At 37.9% G+C, this 25,959-nt stretch overlaps 1 protein-coding gene and 1 pseudogene across 1 annotated transcript; both read left to right on the plus strand.

Moving 5' to 3' along the window:
• Positions 1–11,149: 11,149 nt before the first annotated feature.
• Positions 11,150–15,973, plus strand: LOC120104931 (annotated as a pseudogene).
• Positions 15,974–22,100: 6,127 nt separating this feature from the next.
• Positions 22,101–24,933, plus strand: LOC120104925 (anthranilate O-methyltransferase 1-like). Its single transcript, XM_039116835.1, has 4 exons — positions 22,101–22,229; positions 22,324–22,728; positions 23,855–24,127; positions 24,456–24,933. Exons 1-4 carry the CDS (start codon positions 22,149–22,151, stop codon positions 24,816–24,818), a joined length of 1,122 nt encoding a protein of 373 aa, XP_038972763.1. The 5' UTR covers positions 22,101–22,148; the 3' UTR covers positions 24,819–24,933.
• The last annotated feature ends 1,026 nt before the right edge of the window (positions 24,934–25,959 follow it).

Genomic DNA, 25,959 nt, shown 5'->3' on the forward strand with positions numbered 1-25,959 from the left:
AGGATTTAAGAGGGAGACGTGAGAAAGAAGCGTATCATTAGATACGGCTTTTTCTAAAGCTTGATACGCCTCCCTCTCTCTCTTGTTGGCATCCTCTTATCACACCCTTTGATGCATGAAGGGATGGCTAGGATGCATCCCTTCACATCTATAAATAAGGAGCCATTCCACTGTATTCTCCATTCCAACTCCATAGCATTCTCTCTCCCTTATCCCTTCTTTCTTACAAGCCATTGTCTCTTTCTAGCATTACTTCTAGAGTGTCCTAAGCCAAGACAAGGAGGTCTTCTTTAGGACAAAAAGATTAGAAGTGATTTAGAAAGGTGAAAAAAAAATAAGAGAGAAGAGAAAGCAAGCCAATTTAAATTCTTTGGAAGGATTCAGCATTAAGGATCAAAAATCTTTGGAGCTAAAATCTTGATCGAGTTTCCGTGTGGATCACCGTTGGAGGGCGGACACTTGGACGCCTCGTGGAGATTCTATAAACTTGGATCTAGCGTTATAAGTATTCTTCTATTTCAGCATTTATATTTATATTGTTTGATTGTTACTATTAAGGTGATCTAGGCTTATAAGGATTTCATGTCAATGGACTTTATTAAGAAATTTTTAAAATCTCTAGCTTTCGCTGCCCATCATGACATGATTGGAACCCTTCAGTGGTATCAGAGCAAAGGTCCAAGAGTTGTGACCGATCTCCGGAAACTCTCATGCGTGATCGTGTGACGAAGCGTGGCCCTCCATCCGGAGGTGTATAGAGATGCGTGCTCTGATAGTTATACATGGGTGTCACCCTATTTTTAATAGGACCGAACCCATGTAGGAGTGGAGACTCCCCGTTTAGTGGTATCAGAGCCGTCCTTAATTGGTTCAATCAAATAATTATGCATGATGTATGATTATTAATTTACTATGAGATAGTAATGTCATATGCTTAGTGAATTGCTGAAATGTATGATTGATATATGATATGATATGTAATAAAATGTCATGAAACGGAATTTTTCATATGAAGATAGTTGAAACATGTTAATTAATTCAATCAATTACTTATGATTTATACATGCTATGAGATAGCCATTGTGCATGATAGTTTATTTTAGACATGTTAAATATATGTTACAATTAAAAGAATGTGCTAGAGACCAGTTAGCCCTCAATAAAAATTATATTAAGTCATAGTGTTAAAAAACTTTGAGCTAACCCATTCTAGAACAATTAATCTAATTGGTGTCTAAGGAAAGCACTAAAAGTGGTTCTCTAATTAGGACCTTACTCTCTGAGTAAGGGGAGCCTTCTACCTGCTTACCTGGCCAATTGTTTGATTGCATATTATGGATAATTTTAATGTTGATATAACACTATTAATAGCCTTCCTTCATGCCTCGTCATTATTATTTCAAGATCCATGCTAGTTTGTTGTGCAACCACAAGACTTGCAATGGGGACTGATGTTATACTGTCTTGGTGCATAGAGATGCTTATGACATATTTTAATATGTTGTTTTGTTGTGCAACCACAAGAGCAATATTATTTGAATATAACTGTTTAGAAATGAAGGGATTGACTTAACTAAAACATTATAGTTTGTTGTGCAACCACAAGGCTATAAGTGTTTTAAGAGGACAGGATAAAGTTGAGAATTGCATGAGATGCAATTGGAAAGAGTTTCCTACCTTTGAACTCATAAGGGTTTGTTGTGTAACCACAAGGCTTTTATGAAGAATTAGGATCTCAACCCTACTAAGAAAAATTAAGTTTTCTCGTTTATCATAGGAGAGGGCTATGATATTCAATAAAATAGTGGGAATAATAATTAGATAAAGTCCTAGTCTAATTGTACATATGTCATCATGATTGGTCTGTTTATGTTAGTTTTGTTCTTTATATATGTAGAATAAAATTCTGCATTAATGGCATATTCACTATCACTAAGAGGCATCTTAGATGCCAACAAGTTGACCGGTCCGAACTATGTGGACTGGTTGAGAAATCTTAAAATTGTTCTCACTCAGGAGAAACTTTCTTACATCCTCAAAACCCCTGATCTTGGATCAATAGGGGATGATGCTACTAAAAGTAGTAAAATAAAGAGGAATAAAGGAAAGAAAAATCTTCGGATTAGGTGCCTGTTTTCATTGCGGCAAGAAAAGCCACTGGAAAAGAAATTGCAAGAGTTTTCTTGCAACTGTAAAGCCTGATGCAAGAGTTGCATCAGAAGGTATGTTTATGTTACATGCTAGTTTGTTATTAAGTTCTTCAAATTCAAATTCATGGGTATTGGATATCGGTTGTGGTTTTCATATATGCAAGACATTTCATGGACTACAGAGAATTAGAAGTTTGAAGAAAGGTGACTTTGAGCTTTATGGCGCTGGAGGAGAGTCCATCCAGGCTAAAGCTGTTGGAACCTACTTATTGAAGTTGCCGTCGAGCAAGCTCCTGGAGTTAGAAGATTGTTATTACATGCCCAAGATTATTAGAAATGTATTTTCCATTCCTTTGTTGTTAAAGAAAGGATTTGAGATTAATGGAAAGAACAATGGTTGCTCAATTTCTTTTTCTAATAAAGTCTATTGCAATGGCATTATGAAAAATGGTCTTCTTGCTCTATTACTTAATGACAATGTCTTTCATATTGATAAAAGCAATAAAAGAAAGAGAGAAGAAGTAAATAACACCCTTCTTTAGCATTGCCGACTTGGTCACATAAGCGAATCAAGAATCAACAAGTTGTACAAAGAAGAGTTCTTTGATTCTTATGATTATGAATCATTAGAAACTTGTGAATCTTGTCTTATGGGTAAAATGACTAAGTCTCCATTCATTGGACATGGAGAAAGGGCAAGTGAGTTATTAGGACTTGTGCATACAGATATATGTGGTCCTATGACAACTCCAGCTAGAGGTGGATATTCTTACTTCATCACATTCACTGATGATTTATCAAGGTTCGGATATGTGTATCTTATGAAACATAAATCCGAAGCCTTTGATAAGTTTAAAGAGTATCAAAGTATAGTTGAAAAACAAACTGGAAAGTATATTAAAATCCTTCGATCTAATCGAGGAGGTGAATACCTTTCTAGTGAGTTTTTAAATCATCTTAAAGAAAAGGGCATTCTCTCTGAATGGATACCTCCGTATACGCCACAATTAAATAGTATAGCCAAACGGAGGAATCGTACTTTATTAGATATGGTACGGTCCATGATGTGCTTTACAAATCTTTCTATTTCCTTCTGGAGTTTTGCCCTAAAAACTGCTGCACTTATATTAAACAGGGTACCATCAAAATCTGTATCTAGTACTCCATATGAGATATGGAGAGGAAAGAAGACTAATCTTAAGTATCTTAAGATATGGGACTGTAAAGCTTATGTCAAAAGAAATTTTGGACACAAGTTAAGTGCTAGATCAAATAAATGTATTTTTGTAGGTTATCCTAAAGATAGTATAGGATACATCTTCTATCATCCTACCGAACAAAATGTCTTTGTAGGTAGGCATGCCATTTTTTTAGAGAAAGAGTTTATCTTAGAAAAAGGCAAGGATAGAAAAATTGAACTTGAAGAAGTTCAAGATCTACAAATAGAGACACAAGATATTCCTCAACCAGATGTACCCATTGATGAGGTACAACTACAACACACATCTCCACTTTGAAGGTCAGATAGAGTGTGAAATACACCTAAGAGGTATGGTTTGTCATTGAGAATGATGAAGCTCACATCGTTCAGAACGATGATCCTCTGACCTATTCGGAAGCTGTCATGAGTAGTGACTCTGACAAATGGCTAGAGGCCATGAAATTCGAAATAGATTCTATGTATACCAACCAAGTATGGACTTTGGTTGATGCACCAGAGGGTGTAAACCCTATAGGTTGCAAATGGATCTATAAGAAAAAGATTGGAGCAGATGGCCAAGTAGAAACCTACAAGGCTAGACTGGTAGCAAAAGGTTTCAGGCAAAAGCAAGAAATTGATTATGATGAAACTTTTTCACCAGTTGCCCATACTTAAATCTATTCGAAATTTGCTTGCAATAGCTGCATACTACGATCATGAAATCTGGCAGATGGATGTCAATATCTTGAGGAAGAGGTTTACATGACACAGCTAGAAGGATTTGTCTCAAGTAAGAGAGCAAATCAAGCATGCAAGCTCAAGAGATCCATTTATGGATTAAAGCAAGCATCGAGGAGTTGGAACATCCGTTTTGATACAACAGTTTGGTTTTATCAAAAATGTGGATGAACCATATGTGTACAAGAAGACTAGTAGGAGTGTCATTGTTTTCTTAATATTGTATGTAGATGACATACTGATCATTGAAAATGATATTCGGTCAAGACTTGGCTATCAAAAAGCTTTTCCATGAAAGACTTGGGAGAAGCATCCTATATACTTGGTATAAAGATCTATAGGGATAGATCTAAAAGGATGCTAGGCTTGTCCCAGTCTAGGTACATAGATCATGTGCTGAAAAGATTCAGCATGGAAAGAAGTAAAAGAGGTTACTTACCTATAAGTCATGGCATACGTCTCTCTAAGAAAATGTCTCCTAAGACATCTGAAGAGAGGAATAGAATGTATTCTATTCCCTATGCTTCGGCAGTAGGATCAATAATGTATGCTATGCTATGTACCAGACCTGATGTTGCTTATGCCTTACGCATAACAAGCAGATTCCAGGCTGATCCAGGAGAGGATCATTGGATAGCTGTGAAAAATATTCTTAAGTACTTGAGAAGGACTAAAGATATTTTTCTAGTTTATGGAGGATCTGAGTTGAAACTAGAAGGATTTTCTGATTCTAGTTTTCAGTCAGACTCAGATGATAGCAAGTCCACTTCAGGGTATGTCTTTACCCTAAATGGTGGTGCAGTGAGCTGGAAGAGTTCCAAGCAGCAAACTGTAGCTGACTCAACTACTGAGGCAAAATACATTGCTGTAAGTGAAGCCGCTAAGGAAGCTGTCTGGATGAAGAAGTTCATCTCTGAGTTAGGAGTAGTTCCTGAAATTGCTGGACCAGTCCCAGTTTATTGTGATAACACTGGAGCTGTTGCTCAAGCAAAGGAACCAAGGTCTCATCACAAATCCAAGCATATTCTAAGACGCTTCCACCTCGTTCGAGAGATCGTCGAGAGACAAGACATAGTGATTGAACGAGTAGACACAAAGAACAACCTAGCAGACCCGTTCACTAAAGCTCTACCACAACAGCAATTCGATCGCCACCTCGATTGTATGGGGATGAAATATAAGGGCGATTGGCTTTAGTGCAAGTGGAAGATTGAAAGAATAGATGCCCTACAAGCCAATCGCAATTTGTATTACGAAGAATTTTCTTTTGATTTTCCAAATCATGTACATGACATTTAAATATGAATAAAGGCATTGTGTTTTATCATATATTGTTGATTATATTTGTGATAAACCCCTTAGATTAAAGCAATGGTTTTGAGGCTATGATGAGATCATACTAGTAAGACCTAAAACCCTAATCTTAAATATTTTCAGTCATTGGTACATTGAGTCGGGGATCAATGTTTACCCGAAAGACTGGCACATCTTATGTATGCTCGATGCAGAGGGTGATTAATCTCACAATCACTTGTGTAGAGACACTAATACAATGATGTGGGTGCTCATTAGAGGAATGAGTTCACTGAATTGACCTACAAAAAGAAATCTTATGAAGTCTTACTTACATGTTAAAAGATGATTCTCTTAGTAGGAGTTGTGCAACTAATCCTTTGACCTGAGATCACCATAGTATCTTGTGCACATAAATTCATATTTTGGTTTCCACCCATTCATGACAATAAGTTGCGTACGAGGTCTTCTGGATATGGTGGATTGTGTACGAAAGTTATGAGTAGGTCAACAAGGAATTAATCACTTCTAGTAAGAAAAGACGCATCCTATTTATTCTAATCATATGATAATTCAGCAGGGAGCCTTTGATCAAAGCACAATGAAAATTAGAAAGAGTTTCTAATGTTTCATTATTCGAATTATCATTAGAAGATTGAGAAATATATAAATATGAAATTGAGTTTGACATATATTCATACTCATATACATATTCGGGATACAGTTTGATTAAAGGATTGAATTGCACGGTAACTTGCCACTGAAGGGTATTTTTGGTATTCCACCAAATTTCATATTTTTTGGGTAGACATGACACGTTGCTAGACGTCAATCTTGTCTTATAGGTTTGATCGAATTAAAGAGTTTAATTCGATCACCAATTAGAAAGGATTCTAATTGTTAAGTTCGGGTTCGCGCAGTTTGGACTTAAATCGATTAGAAGCGTTCTAATCAAGTTGGGTCAACTCGCACTCACACCCATTGCTGGCTAAGTATGGAACCCAATGGGTCACACCACAAGAAAACTTATCAAAGGTCTAATTGGATTAGATCATGTTTGCAAGATAAACATCCTAGCAGGTATTGCAAACCCTAGCTCCCGATTCAAATTAAATTCGAATCTGATTTTTAGATTAGGTTGATCTAATATGATTAGATCATGACCTAATATGGGTTAGCCAAGAGTTGGAACCCATTTGGCTTTAATTAGACCTGATTTGATTAGGTTTAATGTTTCCTTTAAGTTGGTTAAACCCAACTGGATTGGGTTTAATAGGGCCTTCACTTCTGGACCATTGATCGCTCCCTGGATGAAGGATCTGGTCCACTGATTGGCGCCTTATTCTAGACCATTCGATGGCTCCCTGAATGAATAATCTGAACCATTGGTCAGCGCCTGAATCTGGACCACTGAATGGCTCCCTGGATGAAAGATCTGGACCATTGCTCAGCGCCTGAATCTGGACCACTGGATGGCTCCCTGGATGAAAGATCTGGACCACTGCTCAGCGCCTAAATCTGGACCATTGGTGATGGCATCTTGCTTCTGGACCATTGGATGGCACCTTAGATGATGATGCCTTGATCTGGACCATTAGATGGCGCCTAGATCTAGACCATTAGCTTTGGTTCCCTGCATTTGGGCCCTTGGATCATCAGGATTTAAGAGGAAGACGTGAGAAAGAAGCGTATCATTAGATACGGCTTTTTCTAAAGCTTGATACGCCTCCCTCTCTCTCTTGTTGGCATCCTCTTAAAACACCCTTTGATGCATGAAGGGATGGCTAGGATGCATCCCTTCACATCTATAAATAGGGAGCCATTCCACCGTATTCTCCATTCCAACTCCATAGCATTCTCTCTCCCTTATCCCTTCTTTCTTACAAGCCATTGTCTCTTTCTAGCATTACTTCTAGAGTGTCCTAAGCCAAGACAAGGAGGTCTTCCTTAGGGCAAAAAGATTAGACGTGATTTAGAAGGGTGAAAGAAAAATAAGAGAGAAGAGCAAGCAAGCCAATTTAAATCTTTTGGAAGGATTCAGCATTAAGGATAAAAAATCTTTGGAGCTAAAGTCTTGATCGAGTTTCTGTGTGGATCACCGTTGGAGGGCGGACACTTGGACGCCTCGTGAAGATTCTATAAACTTGGATTTAGCGTTATAGGTATTCTTCTATTTCAGCATTTATATTTATATTGTTTGATTGTTACCATTAAGGTGATCTAGGCTTATAAGGATTTCATGTCAATGAAATTTATTAAGAAATTTTTAAAATCCCTAGCTTCCGCTGCCAATCATGACATGATCGGAACCCTTCAACAGCTAGCGCTAAAGTTACGAAGGCAAGAAGGCAAGGAGTTAGTTCACAGCGTCGAAGTTTGGGTCAGGTTCTATGGTATTCCTCTGGAGTTTGGACGGTTATTGGGTTGAGCTACATCGTCAGCGCTATTGGAAAACCTCTTCACTCTGATAGAATGACAGGAGAGAAAAAATGCATTAGCTAGGTGTACTACTTACCAATTAGCAGACCCTGTAGCCCACTAAGGTTGTGCATCTATATTCTTAAATATTGGGCAACTTTAACAGTATTAGGCTGTAATAATAATTGGAGGCAACTCCATCAAAACTAGGAATGTGCTTTGAGTGATAGCTTAATTTTGAATCTTTGTGATAGTGGTGGGGAGTCTGATTAATCATTCCGTAGAAAGGATGGAAGCATTACTTGTGGAAACATTTAAAAAGTTCCTTCCAGTTTTCACGCTTGTTTGCATTCCCCTAATAGCTTAAAAAGAATGGTTCATCTCGATGCATATGCTACTAGCCCTCTTCATGATGCTCACCAAAAAAATGCCTTGTCCGTGATGAAAAGGAGTACTCCACCTGATAGTATATGCTTCCTCTTTGTAAAATAATGATGTAAAATTTTTCACAGATTAATAATCAATCCTCTTAATTTGAGGACCAAATTATCCCCACCTATGATAGAAAAATAAAGGAAACAGATAGTAGTGTTTGAGATATCCAGGAAACACGGGACATGCCATATCCATTGTGAGAAGAGCCACGCCTTTCAGCCACAGAAATTAAATGACCCCAGGAAAATGACATCCCACCAATACAAGATGAGAACCCTCCCACAGGAGCCGTCGTTCAAAACGCAACCTGCCGAAATTTTAAGGGCTCGTTTGGTTTGCAGAAAGCATTTTTCCTTGTAAAAATATGATTTCTGAAAAATAAATTCCTAAGAAGAACATACCTAGAAAAGTACTTTGGTATATTTGATTGATAATGAAAAAGTAACAAATTTCCAAAGTGCTTATATTTGGTTAGGCATCCATTTCTGGAAAAGTTATGTATAATTCCTATTATGTCCTTAATAAAAATTAAATCTTTAATGCATCTTTAATGCTGAAGGGGCTTTTTGGAAAAAAGTAAAAATAGAGTGATTGCCACTAAATAGAAAAGTAACTTTTCCATGTTTCTCATGGGAAAAATTTTTCCATAAAATATAGGAATCATATTTCAATGAGAATATAACTTTCTCGTCTCTCCCCTTTAAAAGCCCCAATAAATAAGAAGCATCTCATTACTTTACTTTTTCGTTGGCCACATTTTCCTCACTTCTATTTCCGCGAACCAAACGAGCCTAAGGTTTAAAAGGGTCAGCATCTGATAGTTATGGTTCACGTACGTACCACGGATCTGTCCACTCGTCACCGGTCCGGTTCTCCCGCACGTCTCACGCGTGGGGTTGGGTCTGGGCTAAGATTACGAGCATGCCAGGTTCCAAATTGGACACGTATCTTAGAGGTGGGGTCCAGTACAAGCTCAACGGACGTATTTCCTCCTCAGGTCCCATCACGAGTTTTATTTAAGTTCCTTCTAGAAGCGCCATATGCATCGCTCGGATGACGTCAATGGATAATGGCATGAAGCGTCACGAATTATGATGGCAGTGTTCGTACTTGGGAGCGAACCACAGCCTCTCACCAACCTCGCCAAGAGAAGGTGGCGTCCAAAGAACAAACTGGTGGAGGCACATTCAATCATGTATAATATACTAGGCTGTCATTAACCTAGTAGAAGGCAAGGCTCTTTTGCAACAATATGTACTCTTTGATCAACGCCATTTTGAAACATGATTGATTAAAAAAAACACATGTTCATATTTTATAACAATTCTCTTCTTTCTCTATAGATATACTTTCTTTATCGGCCGGTGCAAGTATGTATTCGAGCACAATTCATGTGCTAGCGCTAGACCTCTAACTTGGGCGGATGCGTAATTTATCATAAAATATATTTATAAAATTCAGGGATTAAAAATTGACTTTCATGTGATGAACAGTAGTTAGATGAACATAGGATATATAAATTAGAGACAATCTAATCTGTGCCGAACTATCTTACAAACCTAATATGATGTAGGACCCACATAAATAAGCGTGTTGTCGCAAACTGGCAGCCAGGTCTTTGTGTGCTCTTGATGTGCCGATAGCATCGTGCAGGCGAGCCATGAAGAAATATTATTTTAAAAAACAAACAAAACAAAAAGAAAATAATATAAATTAAAAGTTTATATATATGTAAAAAAAGAATAATACGCTCAAGTCTTTTAATATAGGAAGCTGCTCGGATCTGGAAAATTAAACGTAAGACAGAGTAAAAGTTGACAAGCGGCAGTTTTTGCTTTTTAAAGTCTTTTTTTTTTTTGACAAATAAACGTGATTCAGACCACTTGATTCAGACCACAAATAATTACTCACCTACTCTCACGTATTGCATCAACTCACGACCGCATGACCTGTAGATTAATGAGTTAAAATTGGGGCCCGGCCGGCATTCCTCTTCTCTGAGCAGTTCTCTTGGTATTTTTATACACTGTCAAGCACCTAATCCTAGAGTTCTCTTTTGTAGCATCTCTAGGGAATCCATCAATCAATCGGTTCATCAAGCACATCAGCCAAACAAAGGAAAAACCTTAACTACGTATATATACTAAGACAATGAAGAACTAATGCCAGATCCTAGCACTTTTAGTGGAGCATTTTCGATGGTACACTATTAATATACCAATATCCCAAGCATGAACAACGTTTATTGAACGAACTAAAGTGCTATTCAAATTGCTCACAACATTGTTTTTCATAAACACGGTAAATATTTCGAAAATTATTATCATTTTGGGCGCCAACATATTGTTCGTGATACTTAATTCACGGTTTTTTTTCAATAAACTCAGTTGATCAGATAGCTAATATTTTCATCAAAGTGCATCTACTTTGCCGCTTTTATGATATGATTTTCACACTTAAGTTAGATTCTACTTTACCATCTTAAGTTTGAGAGGACATATTGAACACATTTAGTATCTTGTTATGGTATTTTCTTAGTTGCCATATCGTTAGAGTATGTATTGATGTATATATTATTGTAATAGCAATTATAAAATATAAAAATAAATATAAATTATTGATACATTCTTTTTTATTATTATTATAACGAGAAGACGTGTCAAATGTGCATCAGCAAAATTTCTATCCATAAAATCTGCCATGCGTACCGGCCGCATGAAATTCCCAAATGTGACGCGAAGGGCGTAACGTCAGGCATTAGACATCAGCACTCACGACGTTTACTTCACACGTGAAACAGGTACGTCCAGCTATAAATAGGCCCTCATGGCTGAGAGCGAGCACACCAAACCGCGAGAACTAGCGTAGAGCAAGTTCAGAGAGGAGGCAATTAGAAGCGTTATTAGAAGGAATGGGGATGAAGGTAGAGCAAGTTCTTCACATGGTTGGAGGTGCTGGAGAGACCAGCTACGCCACCAACTCCAGGGTTCAAGTCAGTCATCGATCTTCCTTAGCCTCCTCATTCTATCCCAAGGTTTACATTAAGTATCAAGTCCATTTCTAACCTTCTGCTTGTGAATTTTCCCAGGAGAAGGCAATATTTGAAGCAAAGCCCATAGTGGAGGAGGCCTTGAGAGAGGTCTATAAGACTGCCCTGCCTGAGAGCATGGTGGTGGCTGACTTGGGTTGCTCTTCTGTCCTAACACATTTCATGTGGTTTTCGGAGGCCATCGATATCGTGGACGATCAGAGCCGACGGCTGGGACGGCCCCCGCCGGAGATCCTGTTCTTCTTGAACGATCTCCCGGGGAATGACTTCAACAGTATTTTTCAGTCTTTGGAAGTACACGAGGAGAAATTAAAGGAAGAGAAGCAAGAGCGGATTCCGCCGTTCTATGTTTGTGGGAGTGCCTGGCTCTTTCTATGGAAGGCTTTTCCCCTCTCGAAGCGTTCATTTCTTCCACCTTTCCCTACTGTCTCATGTGGCTCTCTCAGGTTTGCATCTTTCCTTCTTTTTCTATACCTGCATATATATGATACTCTCTATTTTTTCTTTTTTTCTTTTTGTTAAATGTGCATATAATAATTTTTCTTTTCCGGTAAATCACATAAGACTCCTTGCACACCCATTTTTTAATCAATTGGCTACACATGAATCAGCAGATCCCAGTGTCACACGGCAACCCACGGCTCCGGCTGTCTCTTTGGTATGAAAGAATGATTAATATTTTTTTCACGACATCAAACTGTTGGATCATGCATCGTATACTTCTCGAAGCACTCCAAACTCTCTTCCGTCTGTTTGCACGATCTTGTAGCGGCTGTTGTGTGATCCAACAGTGCATATTGTGAAAAAAAAAGGTGAATCACTTCTTCACACCAAAGATAAAATCCGAAGCCGCCGATGTATTATATCACATGGAACCCGATAAACTATGTGCCTTTTTTTTTTTTGCTAATACGGGTGGATCATACCTGACGGGTACGGATATCCCCAATAAAGTCAAAAAATAGGATACCTCGGAGTGCCAAAGGCAGCTCCCCATCTCCAGTCCACAAGGTGCCCTCCGGAATGACTAGCTACATACGCAGCCACCCATCCGCCGCATCATTGGCTTCACGGTAAATATGCTTGGCCTGAAAGGCCCATCCATCCCTCACCACAGCCCAAATGTCCCGGAGCAAGGGATGGTCTGTACCGTCACCCCTAGGACCCCCCTGGATCCAACTGATAACGGTAACAGAATCACCCTCCAGGATGACAGACCTGGCCTGTAACACATACCGGGCGTGGCAAAGGCCCGCCCAAGCAGCTCTCAGCTCCGCACTCGGCACCGAGGTGTCAAATAGCTGACTACCCTCAGCAGCCACGACCCTGGCAGACGGGTCTTGAATAACGAAACCCGCGCCTCTCCTAGTGCCACCATCTAGGACTGACCCATCAAAGTTGACTTGAAGAAGCTCGGGGTGGGGGCTCCCAGGTGAAAACACCATGCGGGATGCTGCCGATCGAAGCAGAGTGGGAGCTCAAAATGTCCCGAGCTATCAAGGTCGCTCCAGCGGGGGTGATATGACACAACTCTGCCGCCTGACAGCGGGCACTCTCGACCACAAATCTTGGCGACATATATCGTCGCCGAATGTACGAGCGTTCTTGGCCAACCAGATTTGGTAGGCGGTACAGCTCGCTCGAACCACCACCTGACAAAGCGTCAAGGACTCCGAGCCCTGATGCATAGACTGTAAGAACTATGTGCCTTCGTTGAGCACTGATGACATTCATTTTGGGATTGGCAGGTCTAGCATATGATGCGGCACCCACCGGTATATCATTCATGTTGAAATATTATTTGAGTTTTTGGATAAATAAGTACTTAATTTCTATCCTAAGCATGTCGGTGTAGGACTAATTAAATATGTCAGCACTGACACTTTTCATCAGGCTAAGAATCTAGATATAATCATAAATATCATGATCAAATCTGTAATCAATCCCTTTTATGATTCTATTATTGCGGTTTTCTTTAATTGACATAGGTCATGATCAGGTTTGATCCAAAACTACTTGTAACGATCGAGGATCTTACCTAAAAAGCTAGCCCAAAAGATAATTTAGATTTCTTAGTCCTATATATTATCAAAATTTACCAAGGGAGGAGTCAATATGGGACTAAATGCGTATCCGCATGAGTTCTCATACTTATACCTCTTACCTTGTACAAACAAGCATCCAGCCAAACCTCCTAATCTCCTCTTTGATGTTTTTTTCATAGGGCTTTTTGGGTCTAAGATCCTTAAATGCACCACTGGACTTTTGTAACACAAGCTCTGACCACTGTACATTATATTTCTGAATATATTAAGGTGGGGACACCGTCACACCTAACATCTCCTCCTTCCTTCTAAACAAATAGTAATAATAATAAAATATTTTTTATAACTAAAAAATCTGTAAAACCGGTAAACTAAGAGAAAATTTATCTTTAAATTAAAAAAATGTAAAATGAGATTCTTTCCAGAAACAAATTGCATATACCGTGGGTGTCAATGGGTTGAGTTTAGGTTAGATTTACTATATATCAAACTCAAACCTAATTAATACTTTATATCCATAATCAGTATTGGATCTCAAAAAGGTCATGTATTAAATCTGATTTTGGGTAGAAATTGGATGTTCAACAAGCAATTTTACTATGTTTTTAATTTTTTAAATCCCAAAATGCTACCTTATGAGTTGTGAAACATGAATATATAATTAAAATTATAGCTAAAAGAAGGAACTTTTTCAACTCTTTTGTTACCTAAGCATCCATGCGACTAAAAGACGTGAAGAATGGAAAAGATTCTAAAATAATGGAGATCAATATAAGTATTAAATAATAAAAAATATACTATAAAATGGAGAACAACAAATGACATGGATAACAATTTTGGTAGAACACGATTGATTATGATCTCGCTTCTCTCCTTGATTTTTTCTTTTACGATTAAACAAATTATAGATGCACAGATATATATACATGAATGTATTATATATATATATATAATATATATATAATATGTAAGTATATATATGAATATATATGTGTGTGTGTATACATATATGAATATTTTAATCCAATTGAATTCATGTTTTGGGTATAGACCTACCTAATCAAATACCTGAGCCAAAAAAATCTGGGTCTAAACTCAGAATCCAAACCCACCGGTTTGCTTTTCATATCAAACCCAATATTTTGTGTTGATTTTAGGTGAGGTTAGTAGGTTATCGGCCTCTATTGATACCCTAGCCATACTCATTGACAAGAAAATCTTCATAAAAGAAGTTCCATATTCAATCCAAGATAGTAGTAAAATGGTAAATACCTACCATAAGAAGTGTCACCTCTTGGCTTCTAATGAGATGTATCATATGATCGGACGGACTTTTGTGCCGTCCCATATTGATCATGCTATACCCTACTAGTATGGCAACATGCAATAATAATGTTCGATTTGACATATAAGCCAAATTGGTATGTGTTGCTCCAAACCAAACGGCATCACTTGATTTTGAATGGTACCATATAGAGACATTTCTTATTTTTGCAACCATATGTCATTTAATATTTCAGGATACTGATTTTAATTTTGAAACTCTAGGTTCCTCCAGGAGTTGAGAGTAATACTGGTGTTCCATTAAACAAGGAAAACATTTACATATCAGAGACAAGTCCACCTACTGTGGTGGAATCATATCAAGAGCAATACCGCAGAGACTTCACGACATTTCTCAAGTCTCGTTTCCAAGAACTTGGTTTCGGAGGACGAATGGTCCTATCGTTTTTAGGAAGGACTAACAAATATGCACCAAGTGGAGAACTGAGCCAGCTTTGGGGACTACTGGCTGAGGCACTCAATGCTATGGTCCTAGAGGTATATATGTTCTCCTCTTTATAAACTTATGGTACTATTTGGGTGCCGGACTTCATTCATATCTTTGTGATATCTCTCTTGGAAGAAAGCATTTAACAAGAAGGCCAATGGAAAGAGAGTTGAGAGGGATAGAAAGATAAGAGAATTGATATAGAAAGATGATTTCTAATCCAATACTTTGAGTTCGTTTTGGTTAAGGGGACATTCCCATCGGGGGGCTAAAAAGAGATCCACAACATCTTTTATGTTTTTATTGTTAAAATGCTATTTAATTTGCTGCGTATATTGACAATCGATTCTTTGAAATGTGTTGATTATTGTATACAGGGTATCTTGCAAAAGGAAAAGGTGGATGCCTTCAATTTGGCCTTTTTACGCACCTTCTATGGAGGAGGTAAGGGCAGTGATACAAAGCGTAGGATTATTTGATCTCGATCAAGTAGAAATATTCAAGTCGAACTGGGATCCATTTGATGACTCTAGTGATGATCGCATATACGACAATATTATAAGCGGAGAAAATGTGGCAAAGTCTATAAGAGCAGTGATAGAACCCGTGATTGCTCGTAGCTTTGGGGAGCATATACTTGATGATTATTCTCAAGATATGCAAAGAATGTTGCAAGGCATCTCTTGGAGGAGAAGACTAAGCATCCTGTTTTTGTCATTGCTTTGAAGACAAAAGTGTGAGGATCAATTTGGATCTTTAATAATCCATCGGTACAATTCACTTGTCATAATGGAAAATCAATAAAAATATTGATTATGTCCTTAATGGTTGTAATGGTATTTAGAAAAGATTGAATCATTATTAGTATAAAATGGAAGCTTGTTTCCTACTTTCTGTAATGCTTTCTTTTGTTCTTTTTTTTCTCATTAATAATGTTTGCTAATTTTTACACTTATTCAAAATAGAGAAATTGATGACAAATCCTGAAATTTTATCAGATGTGTTTATTTAAAGAGTGATGCTGTAGCAAAGCACAAGTTCAATTTACAAAAATACTAGTTTGTTGGCTATCCAAAAACTTGATTTGCAAGACTAGAGCGGATAAGTAATAAAACCTGAGAGACAACTTTGTCTCTATTTTTCATAAATTTTTATATAAAAGTTAAGGTTGAGTATCTATTCTATATTAAGCACAAAATAATAGAATTTAGTATGAACTTTTATTTGAGAGAAATCTACAGCCTGCTATTCCAATACTTGGGCTCCTTTAAGCTTGGTTTCCATATACTGGTGTGTTTGTGGACTGAACGCATACAGGCTACCACAATTGGATTTCCCCTCCACCACTTGGAAGCGTTGCTTTTGATGCAGATGGGAGAGCACGGAAATTGCTTATCCGTGGGATGAGATCTGATGTATGGATGCCTACATTCTATGCAAGATTGGGTTAGATTATGTGGTGCAGATGCGCGGACATATAGACAATTTTGAATCTCTCTTTAAGAAGGAAGATTTGGGTTAGGTTTTATTCATGTGATAGGTTTGATGCAAAATTCCAGATTTTTATGTTGTTGCATATGTTGAAGAGCCCAAGATTCATGGTTAATGGCTTGATTAGGGTTAGAATTCGTTTAAATGGTAGGTCTAGTAAAAACTCAAGAGGGTTCTCTCTTTCTAGTATTTGATGGGGTGTCATGTTGAACAATCCTAGGGTTTCCATAGGCTCGTTTGGGATGAAGACCATGGCTGGGTTTAGGGTTTATCTGAGGGTAGTGCAAGTTTGACCAACCATGATCACGACTAAGTTTCAAGGTGTAGAGTTCTTTCGAGCTAAAAATTAGTGCCCCTTATGTTCATTTTAGGGTCATAAATAGAGGACAAGTAATATGTTAAAGGTTATTATCCTTTGCCATGAGTGGTGATTTCTAGATATGTGTATGGAGGTGCAGTTGCAAGCAGAAAACCTGATATGATGTTGTGACATCAAGTATTGTTTCATTTGGAATAGTTCTAGGGCTTTCAATGCTACAAATTTACCTTGGGTCCTTTTCATCATGCCCCTTTGCTCTCTGTCCCTAACTTTGAGACATAAAACCACTGCAACGTTGGATTAAGAAGATACATCATTGTATTCTGCGCTTTTGAAATGATCAAAGCTTTACTTGATTCTCCAAGATGAGAAGATGCATGGGTTGCCTCATATTTTTCCGAAGCTTTCTTGAACTTGAGATAAAAAGCAGAAAAAAGATCGAAAAATGGTTTGGCCTGAGCTCAAGAAAGCTCTGGGAAAACATGTGTAAATCCACAAGAATTATACATAGCTTTATTCTTAGGATCTACCTCACTATGCACAAGGTACGAAATGTTGAACTTTTTTTCCTTATTTTCGATTTTCTGTGTCTTTTCCCTTCCTCTTTTCTTGAATTGATTTTTATTTCCCCTTTTTTTGGTACAAAGGTTTCCCCTTTCAATTGCTTCTTTTAACTGGTTTTGCAAATTTGTTTGTTGTTGTTAAACTAACCATCTTTATGCATGAGCTCTTCTCGACATCAAAAGATACAGTAGTTAAGAGATCGTTTTTGATTTCGAGGTGTCATGTATATATTTCACCTGCATGATTTTTTGAGTAAACTTAGAATAAGACGGTTAATTATCAACATAAAATGATATATCTCCACCATGTAAATAGACTTTTATTGAATAAATTTGGGGGAAGTATCTTACTTCCTCCATTACTCATCAATAAAATGGTATAAATTTATTTTGAGCATTTTATTTACTATATAGCTATCTGCCGAACTAAGCTATTGGAGAAAAAGAAAATTAAGAGCACTGACCACTTGGTCATGCCTCAGGCTTTGAACTCCTTGGTGAAGTTTATATATATATATATATATTGGTGAGAGGCAAAATGGATCGTCCAGCCCACAACAAAAGGACCACCAAATTTCGGCCCAACAGACACCAACGCCGACCAGACGTATCCTCGGTCCGACCCAAAATTAACCCAACCTCGGACTCTGCCGAAAGCTCCTTCAACCTCGGATATTCGCCGACGCGCCCGACCAAGTTCGGGACGCCCTCTTTATTCGCCGATACGCCCCGGCCAAACTCAGAGCGCCCTCCTTATTCGCCGATGCGCCCCAACCAAGCTCGGGGCACCCTCTTTATTCGCCGACGCGGGGTCGGGGCGCCCTTTCCAATTATACGCTCCGACCCCTGAGCTCGAGGCGCTTCACCAGGCTCGGTCGTGGCGCCCTTTCCAATTATATGCCCCAACCCCTGAGCTTGGGTGCTTCACCAAGCACACCTCGGCACCTGTCAAGCTGACCTCGCCAAATGCATGATGCGACCTATCAACTAGTTCGGCCTTACCGACAATCGCACCCATGTGCATGCCCACGCCCTCCTACGTGGCCGTACACCGCGACGTCACTATGCCACACTTTGCTAGCTAGGCCATGGCAGTCAAAGGACAGCACCATGCTATTTCGGTCATACCCTGCTACGACTATCAATGCCTTACTGTTCTCAAGAATGGACTCCACCGCGTGCCACAAGCAAACTCTGGCTGCATGCCACTCCCACTCATGATGGGAACGGGACATACATCCGCCACCTAAGCACCCCTACTGGGACTATAAAAAACCCCAACAGGTAACACCTAAGGGATTTTTGACTGGACCTAGCAAGCTCTACTCTAACTTGATCGTCAGAGGGCCCTCACCGGAAACACCGATGAGGCTTTGTGCAGGTACACCGTCGAACGCGGGAGGTGGCTCTTCTCGTCTTCCTCCGCACTCCGGCGGCTCCCCCGACTCCTCCGACGTGGTCACCCTCAGGCCAGATTTGAACCACAACACACACACACACATATATATAGGGGATTGATAACCTACTCTCTGTTATGGTAGGTTATCAATCTACCCATTTTTTTGTAGATAAAAAATATCCTTAGTTTTTATAACTCTTAAGGGTATTTTACGTCTTTTTACAATTCCACATTAACTCAACCTCTTAACCCCCCCAATTAATACTCTCTCCCTCTCTCTCTCTCCAGCATACATATATATGCATGTATACATATATGTATATGTACGCATATATATACATGTACATATATATGTATATGTATGCATATACGTACGTATATATACATACATATATCTATCTATATATATACATCTATATATATACATGTATATATATACATATATACATATATATATATATATATATATATTTGTATGTATGTATGTATGTTTATATATATATATATATATATGAGAGAGAGAGAGAGAGGGAGAGAGTATTAATTAGGAGGTTGAGAGGGTAAGTTAATGTGGGATTGTAAAAAGACATAAATACCCTTAAGAGTTATAAAAAGTAAGGATATTTTTTGTCCAATGAAAAATGAGTAGATTGATAACCTACCATAACAAAGAGTAGGTTATCAATCCATATATATATATATATATTGCAAACTAAATGCAGCGTTGTTGCATAAAATTCTCTTTTCTTTCGGTATATGATGACAAAGTGAGGGTCAGTGTCTAATTATTGTTTGCAAATCCTTTGTTGTTATAGAATCATGGACTGACTTCACAAATGACCCACACATTCTGCTACGAATTAATGCAGTAAGTTATGAGGAAGATTAATGGAGCTAAGGGAAAGATTTGAGATCATCTTTTGATACGAAGCATATGTATGTATGTCAAGTCAGTCAACTTCTCTAGTATTGATGAAATTGTAGATCCTGCAAACTGAATGCAGCATTATTGCATAAAAATATCTTTTGTTTTTCTCTTTATGATTTCCGTTTTGTTGGTTACTAGCTTAATGACTTCTGAATCGATCAAAATACCATTCTCTAGAAACGAACTTCCTCAATTATAATAGGAGAGTTTTTTTTTATCATAAAGTAAGAATTCTGCAATCTCTTCTTCTGTCTACTTCTTATGACTCGTTAAAGTCAAGATTTTTAAGCCTATTGTAGAACCTTCAACAAAAGTTCTGGTGGGTTTGTTGCCTCCTGGTATTTAAGTTCTGAAGTCCTAACGGCAGGACCTATCCCTTCTGCTACCAATTTTACTGCTGGTTGGGTTGTAGCACGAAGAGCTTGCTTGGCGATTCAATTGAAGTATGATGCTAGTTTTGCTTAGAATTTTCTTTTCTTCTTAACTAAAATTTAAGGGAAAGGTTAAATTTTGTTCAGGTTGACGACATTGAAGAGATAGCAGTGTTTGAGATATGGGTTGTGGATCAAGTTGAAACAATTATATCAAACTAGGGCTGAGCACATCCAATGCATACGATGCAAAAACATGGACGACTGTATTTACATACAAGAAGCATTAATAAATGTTTTCCTATCAAATTAATGCACTTTATTTCTTAGTTTGTGCACTCATTAATTTCTCTATCTAAGTAATGGAAAAATTGATTAGGATACTTAATTTAATTTGCTAAATAGGAGCTGTGCATATAATGCAGAACTCGGACAGATGGCAGCACTTAAAGCAAAGGAGAGAACTCGAAAAATCTACCTTATGAGTTTCTAAATAATATTTTATGTTATAACTTGTCGTAGTAAAGGTTTTTATTTAATCATAGGTCATGAATTCTACTAGATGCCGAATGGAGAAATTATTCCCTTGCAGTACAGAAACAATCCGAGATCAGGTGAAGGGAGCGACAATCCAAGATGACCTATATGATAAATGGGGCTCATGTGAGCAAGAAACCTGATTGTCTTAGTGCACCACTGACGTGGTGCACCTTGTGTAAGGTATAATTTCTTAGTTGAATCGGTGTACATTTGGAGAAGCTGAAAAAAGAATTTGAGATGATAGATTAATAGGGAAGAAAAGACATAACATGATCATTCAAATACGGGACCTCACCTTTTCATATGAATTTTATACTAGACAAAAAAAAACACGAAAATGGGAAATCTTCTCTACTGAGCAACAACTCTTCTCAAGACAAGAAATATTTTTTAGGGAAAGGGCCATAAAATATATTCTGGATTAGATAGTTGCATGAATTGGCTTTTGACTTACTGATAGCCTAATTTTGAGCCTTTTGTGGTAGCGGTGGGAAGTGTGATTAATCATTCCATAGAAAGGATGGAAGCGTTACTTGTGGAAACATTTAAGAAGTTCCTCACCGGCCCAGTTCTCCCACACGACTCACGGGTGGGGTAGGTCTGGGCTCAGATTACGAGCATGCCAGGTTCCAAATAGGACACCTACCTTAGAGGTGGGTTCCCGTACTAGCTCAACGGACGTATTTCCTCGTCAGGTCCCATCACGATGAGCTTAATTTAAGGCGACCTCTAAGAAAGTTTCTTGAAGCATGGCTAAAACATTCAGCATGAAGCTCGTCCAGCATGGCTAAAACGTGCGACGTCTTCCCAGGAGTTAGAATATCATTATTTTCACGAATTATGACACCGAACTCGCCCAACGGAAGGAGAAGTCCAAATAAGATGCCGGTGGAGGCACATTCAATTATGTATATGATACCATTAACCTACCACAAAGTTGTAGAAGGGAAGGCATCCAATTTAATGAAGAGGCTCTTTTGTAACATGATTGATATGGGGAACACATGTTCATATTTTTATAGCAATTCTCTTTATATATATATATATATATATATATACTTTTTTTGTTGGTACAAATATATATTCCAGCACAATTCACGTGCTAGCTAGAGCGAGACCTCTAACTTGGAGGAATGAATGCCAATCGACTGGATCAGCTGCTTTTAGTAATAAAATCAATAAACTGTCCTCCTGTATCCCAAAAAATAAAGTTGTCATAAAATATATGTATAAAATTCAGGGATTAAAAATGACTTCCATGTAATGAACACTATAAGACGTACATAGAATATATAAATGAGATTCACGACGTTTACTTCGCACGCGGAACAGGTACGTCCAGCTACAAATAGGCCCTCATGGCTGAGAGCGACCGCAGCAAACCGCAAGAACTAGCGTAGAGAGCAAGTTCAGAGAGGAGGTAATTAATTAGAAGGAATGGGGATGAAGGTAGAGCAAGTTCTTCACATGGTAGGAGGTGCTGGAGAGAGCAGCTACGCCACCAACTCCAGGGTTCAAGTCAGTCATCGATCTTCCTTAGCCTCCTCATTCTGTCCCAAGGTTTACATTGCATCAAGTCCATTTCTAACCTTCTGCTTGTGAATTTTCCCAGGAGAAGGCAATATTTGAAGCAAAGCCCATGGTGGAGGAGGCCTTGAGAGAGGTCTATAAGACTGCCCTGCCTGAGAGCATGGTGGTGGCTGACTTGGGTTGCTCTTCTGGTCCTAACGCATTTCATGTGGTTCTCGAGGCCATCGATATCGTGGACGATCAGAGCCGACGGCTGGGACGGCCCCCGCCGGAGATCATGTTCTTCTTGAACGATCTCCCGGGGAATGACTTCAACAGTATTTTTCAGTCTTTGGAAGGATACGAGGAGAAATTAAAGGAAGAGAAGCGAGAGCGGATTCTACCGTTCTATGTTGCGGGAGTGCCTGGCTCTTTCTATGGGAGGCTGTTCCCCTCTCGAAGCGTTCATTTCTTCCACTCTTCCTTCTGTCTCATGTGGCTCTCTCGGGTTTGCATCTTTCCTTCTTTTTCTATACTTGCATATGATACTCTCTATTTTTATTTTTCTTTTTTTGATAAATCTGCATATAATACTCTATTTTTCCGGTAAATCATATAGTACTCCTTGTATACCCGTTTGTTAATCAATTGGCTATTCATAAATCACATGATTTGTGACTCAACAAGCGATTTTAATATGTTTTAATTTTTTAAATCCCAAAATGCTACCTTATGAGTCGTGAAACATGAATATATAAAAACATTAAATTTATAGCTAAAAGAGGGAACTTTTTCAACACTTTTGTTACCTAAGCATCCATGCAACTAAAAGATGTGAGAATGGTAAAAATCCTAAAAGAATGGAGATCGTTACAAGTATTAAATAATAAAAAAATGCTATAAAAAGGACAACAACAAATGTCGTGGATAACAGTTTGGTGGAACATGATATTGGTTATGAACTTGCTTCTCTATCCTTTATTTTTTTTCTTTTACGATTAAACAAATTATAAATGCACGGATATTTATACATGAATGTATATTTCTATATATTTATATATGTATGTATGCATATATACATATTTTATATAATCCAATCGATTTCATGTTTTCAAGTATGGACCTATCTAAATTAAAACCCGAGCCAAAAAAATTCTAGTCTAAACTCAAAATCCAAACCCACATGTTTGCTTTTCATATCGAAACCCAATAATTTGAGTTGGTTTTAGATGAGGTTAGTAGGCTATCGACCTCTATTGATACCCTAGCCACACTAATAATTCTTAGCTCAACTCATTGACACCAAAATCTTCATAAAAGAAGTTAAATATTCAATCTGAGATAGTGGTAAAATGGTAAATATCTACCATAAGAAGTGTTGCCTCTTGGCTTCTAATGAGATCATTGGACGAACTTCTATGCCATCCTATATTGATCGTGCTATACCCTACCACTATGGTAGCGTACAATAATGATGTTCGATTTGACATATAAGCTAATTAAATTGGTACGTATTGCTCTAAATCGAACGGTATTACTTGATTTCTAATGGTACTATACGGAGACATTTATTATTTTTTGCAATAATATGTCGTTTAATATTTCATGATATGATTTCAATTTTGAAACTCTAGGTTCCTCCAGGAGTTGAGAGTAACACTGGTGTTCCATTAAACAAGGAAAACATCTACATATCCGAGACAAGTCCACCTGCTGTGGTGGAATCATATCAAGAGCAATACCAGAGGGACTTCACGACATTTCTTGAGTCCCGTTTCCAAGAACTCGGTTTCGGAGGACGAATGGTCCTATCATTTTTGGGAAGGACTAGCAAATATGCACCAAGTGGAGAACTAAGCCAACTTTGGGGACTACTGGCTGAGGCACTCAATGCTATGGTCCTAGAGGTATATTCTCCTCTTTCATAAACTTATGGTACTATAGCTATGTTTTGGGTGCCAGAGTTCATTCATATCTTTGTGACATCTCTTTTGGAAGAAAGCAGTTAACAAGAAGGACAATGGAAAGAGAGTTGAGAGGGATAGAAAGATAAGAGAATTGATACAGAAAGATGATTTCTTATCCAATACTTTGAGTTCGTTTGGTTAAGGGGACATTCCCATTAGGGGCTAAAAAGAGATCCACAATATCTTTTACGTTTTTATTGTTAAAATGCTACTTTTTCCACATATATTGACAACCGATTTTTTGAAATATGTTGATCATTGAATACAGGGTATCTTGCAAAGGGAAAAGGTGGATGCCTTCAATTTGCCTTTTTACACACCTTCCATAGAGGAAGTGAAGGCAGTGATACAAAGCGTAGGATTATTTGATCTCGATCGAGTACATATATTCAAGTCCAACTGGGATCCGTTTGATGACTCTAATAATGATCACTTATATGATAATTTTATAAGCAGAAAAAATGTGGCAAAGTCTATAAGAGCAGTGATAGAACCCGTGATTGCACGTAACTTTGGGGAGCAAATACTTGATGATTTATTCTCCAGATATGCAAAGAATGTTGCAAGGCACCTCTTGAAGGAGAAGACCAAGTATCCTGTTTTTGTCATTGCTTTGAAGACAAAAATGTGAGGATCAATTTGGATCTAGAATAATCCATCGGTACAATTCACTTGTCATGATGGAAAATCTATGAAAATATTGATTATGTCCTTAATGGGTGTAATGGTGTTTAGAAAAGCATGAATCTTTATTAGTATAAAATGGAAACTTGTTCCCTACTTTCTGTAATGCTTTCTTTTGTTATTTTTTTTCCTATTGACAATGTTTGCTAATTTTTGCATTTATTTAAAATAGAAAAATTGATGACAAATACTGAAATTTTATCAGATGTATTTATTTAAAGAGTGACGCTGCAGCAAAGCACAAGTTGAATTTACAAAAATACTAGTTTGATGGCTATCGATAAAACTTAATTTGCAGGAGCATAATGGATTAGTAATAAAATCTGAAAAATAAGTTTTTCATAAATTTTTATATAAAACTTAAGGTTTATGGGTATCTATTCCATATTAAGCATAATAATCTAATTTAGTATGAACTTTTATTTGTGAGAAATCTACAACCTGTTGTTCCAATACTTGGGCTCTTTTAAACTTGGTTTCAATATGCTGGTAGGTATGCGAACTGAATGCATAGGCATACTACTTACCAATAAGCAAGCCCTGTAGCCTGCTAAGGTTGTGCATCTCTATCCTTAAATATTGGGCACTTTAACAATATTAGGTTATAGTAACAATTTGGAGGCAACTCTATCAAAACTGGGAATTTGCTTTGGGGCTTTTATTAGTGCACATGAAAAAGTAATCAGGCCCAACTTTTGCTATCAGCAACTCATGATTACGATTAAGTTTTATTCAAGTGGTAGGTTTGATGCAAAACTCCAGGTTTTTATGTTGCATATGTTGAAGAGCCCAAGACTCATGGTTTTGGCTTGATTAGGGTAACAATTCGTTTAAATGGAAGGTCTAGTAAAAACATAAGAGGGTTCTCTCTTTCTAGTGTTTGATGGGGTGTCATGTTGAGCAATTCTAGGGTTTCCACAGGCCCGTTTGGGATGAAGACCATGATTGGGTTTCGGGTTTATCTGAGGGCAGTGCAGTTCTGACCAACCTTGATCAAGGTTTCAAGGTGTAGAGTTTGTCCTAGCTAAAATTAGTGTCCCTTATGTTCGAGTAGCAAAGGAGAATGATGAGATAAATGATGCGTACGA

This window comes from Phoenix dactylifera, unplaced genomic scaffold, assembly GCF_009389715.1.
Source record: "Phoenix dactylifera cultivar Barhee BC4 unplaced genomic scaffold, palm_55x_up_171113_PBpolish2nd_filt_p 000143F, whole genome shotgun sequence".
NCBI lineage: Eukaryota > Viridiplantae > Streptophyta > Magnoliopsida > Arecales > Arecaceae > Phoenix > Phoenix dactylifera.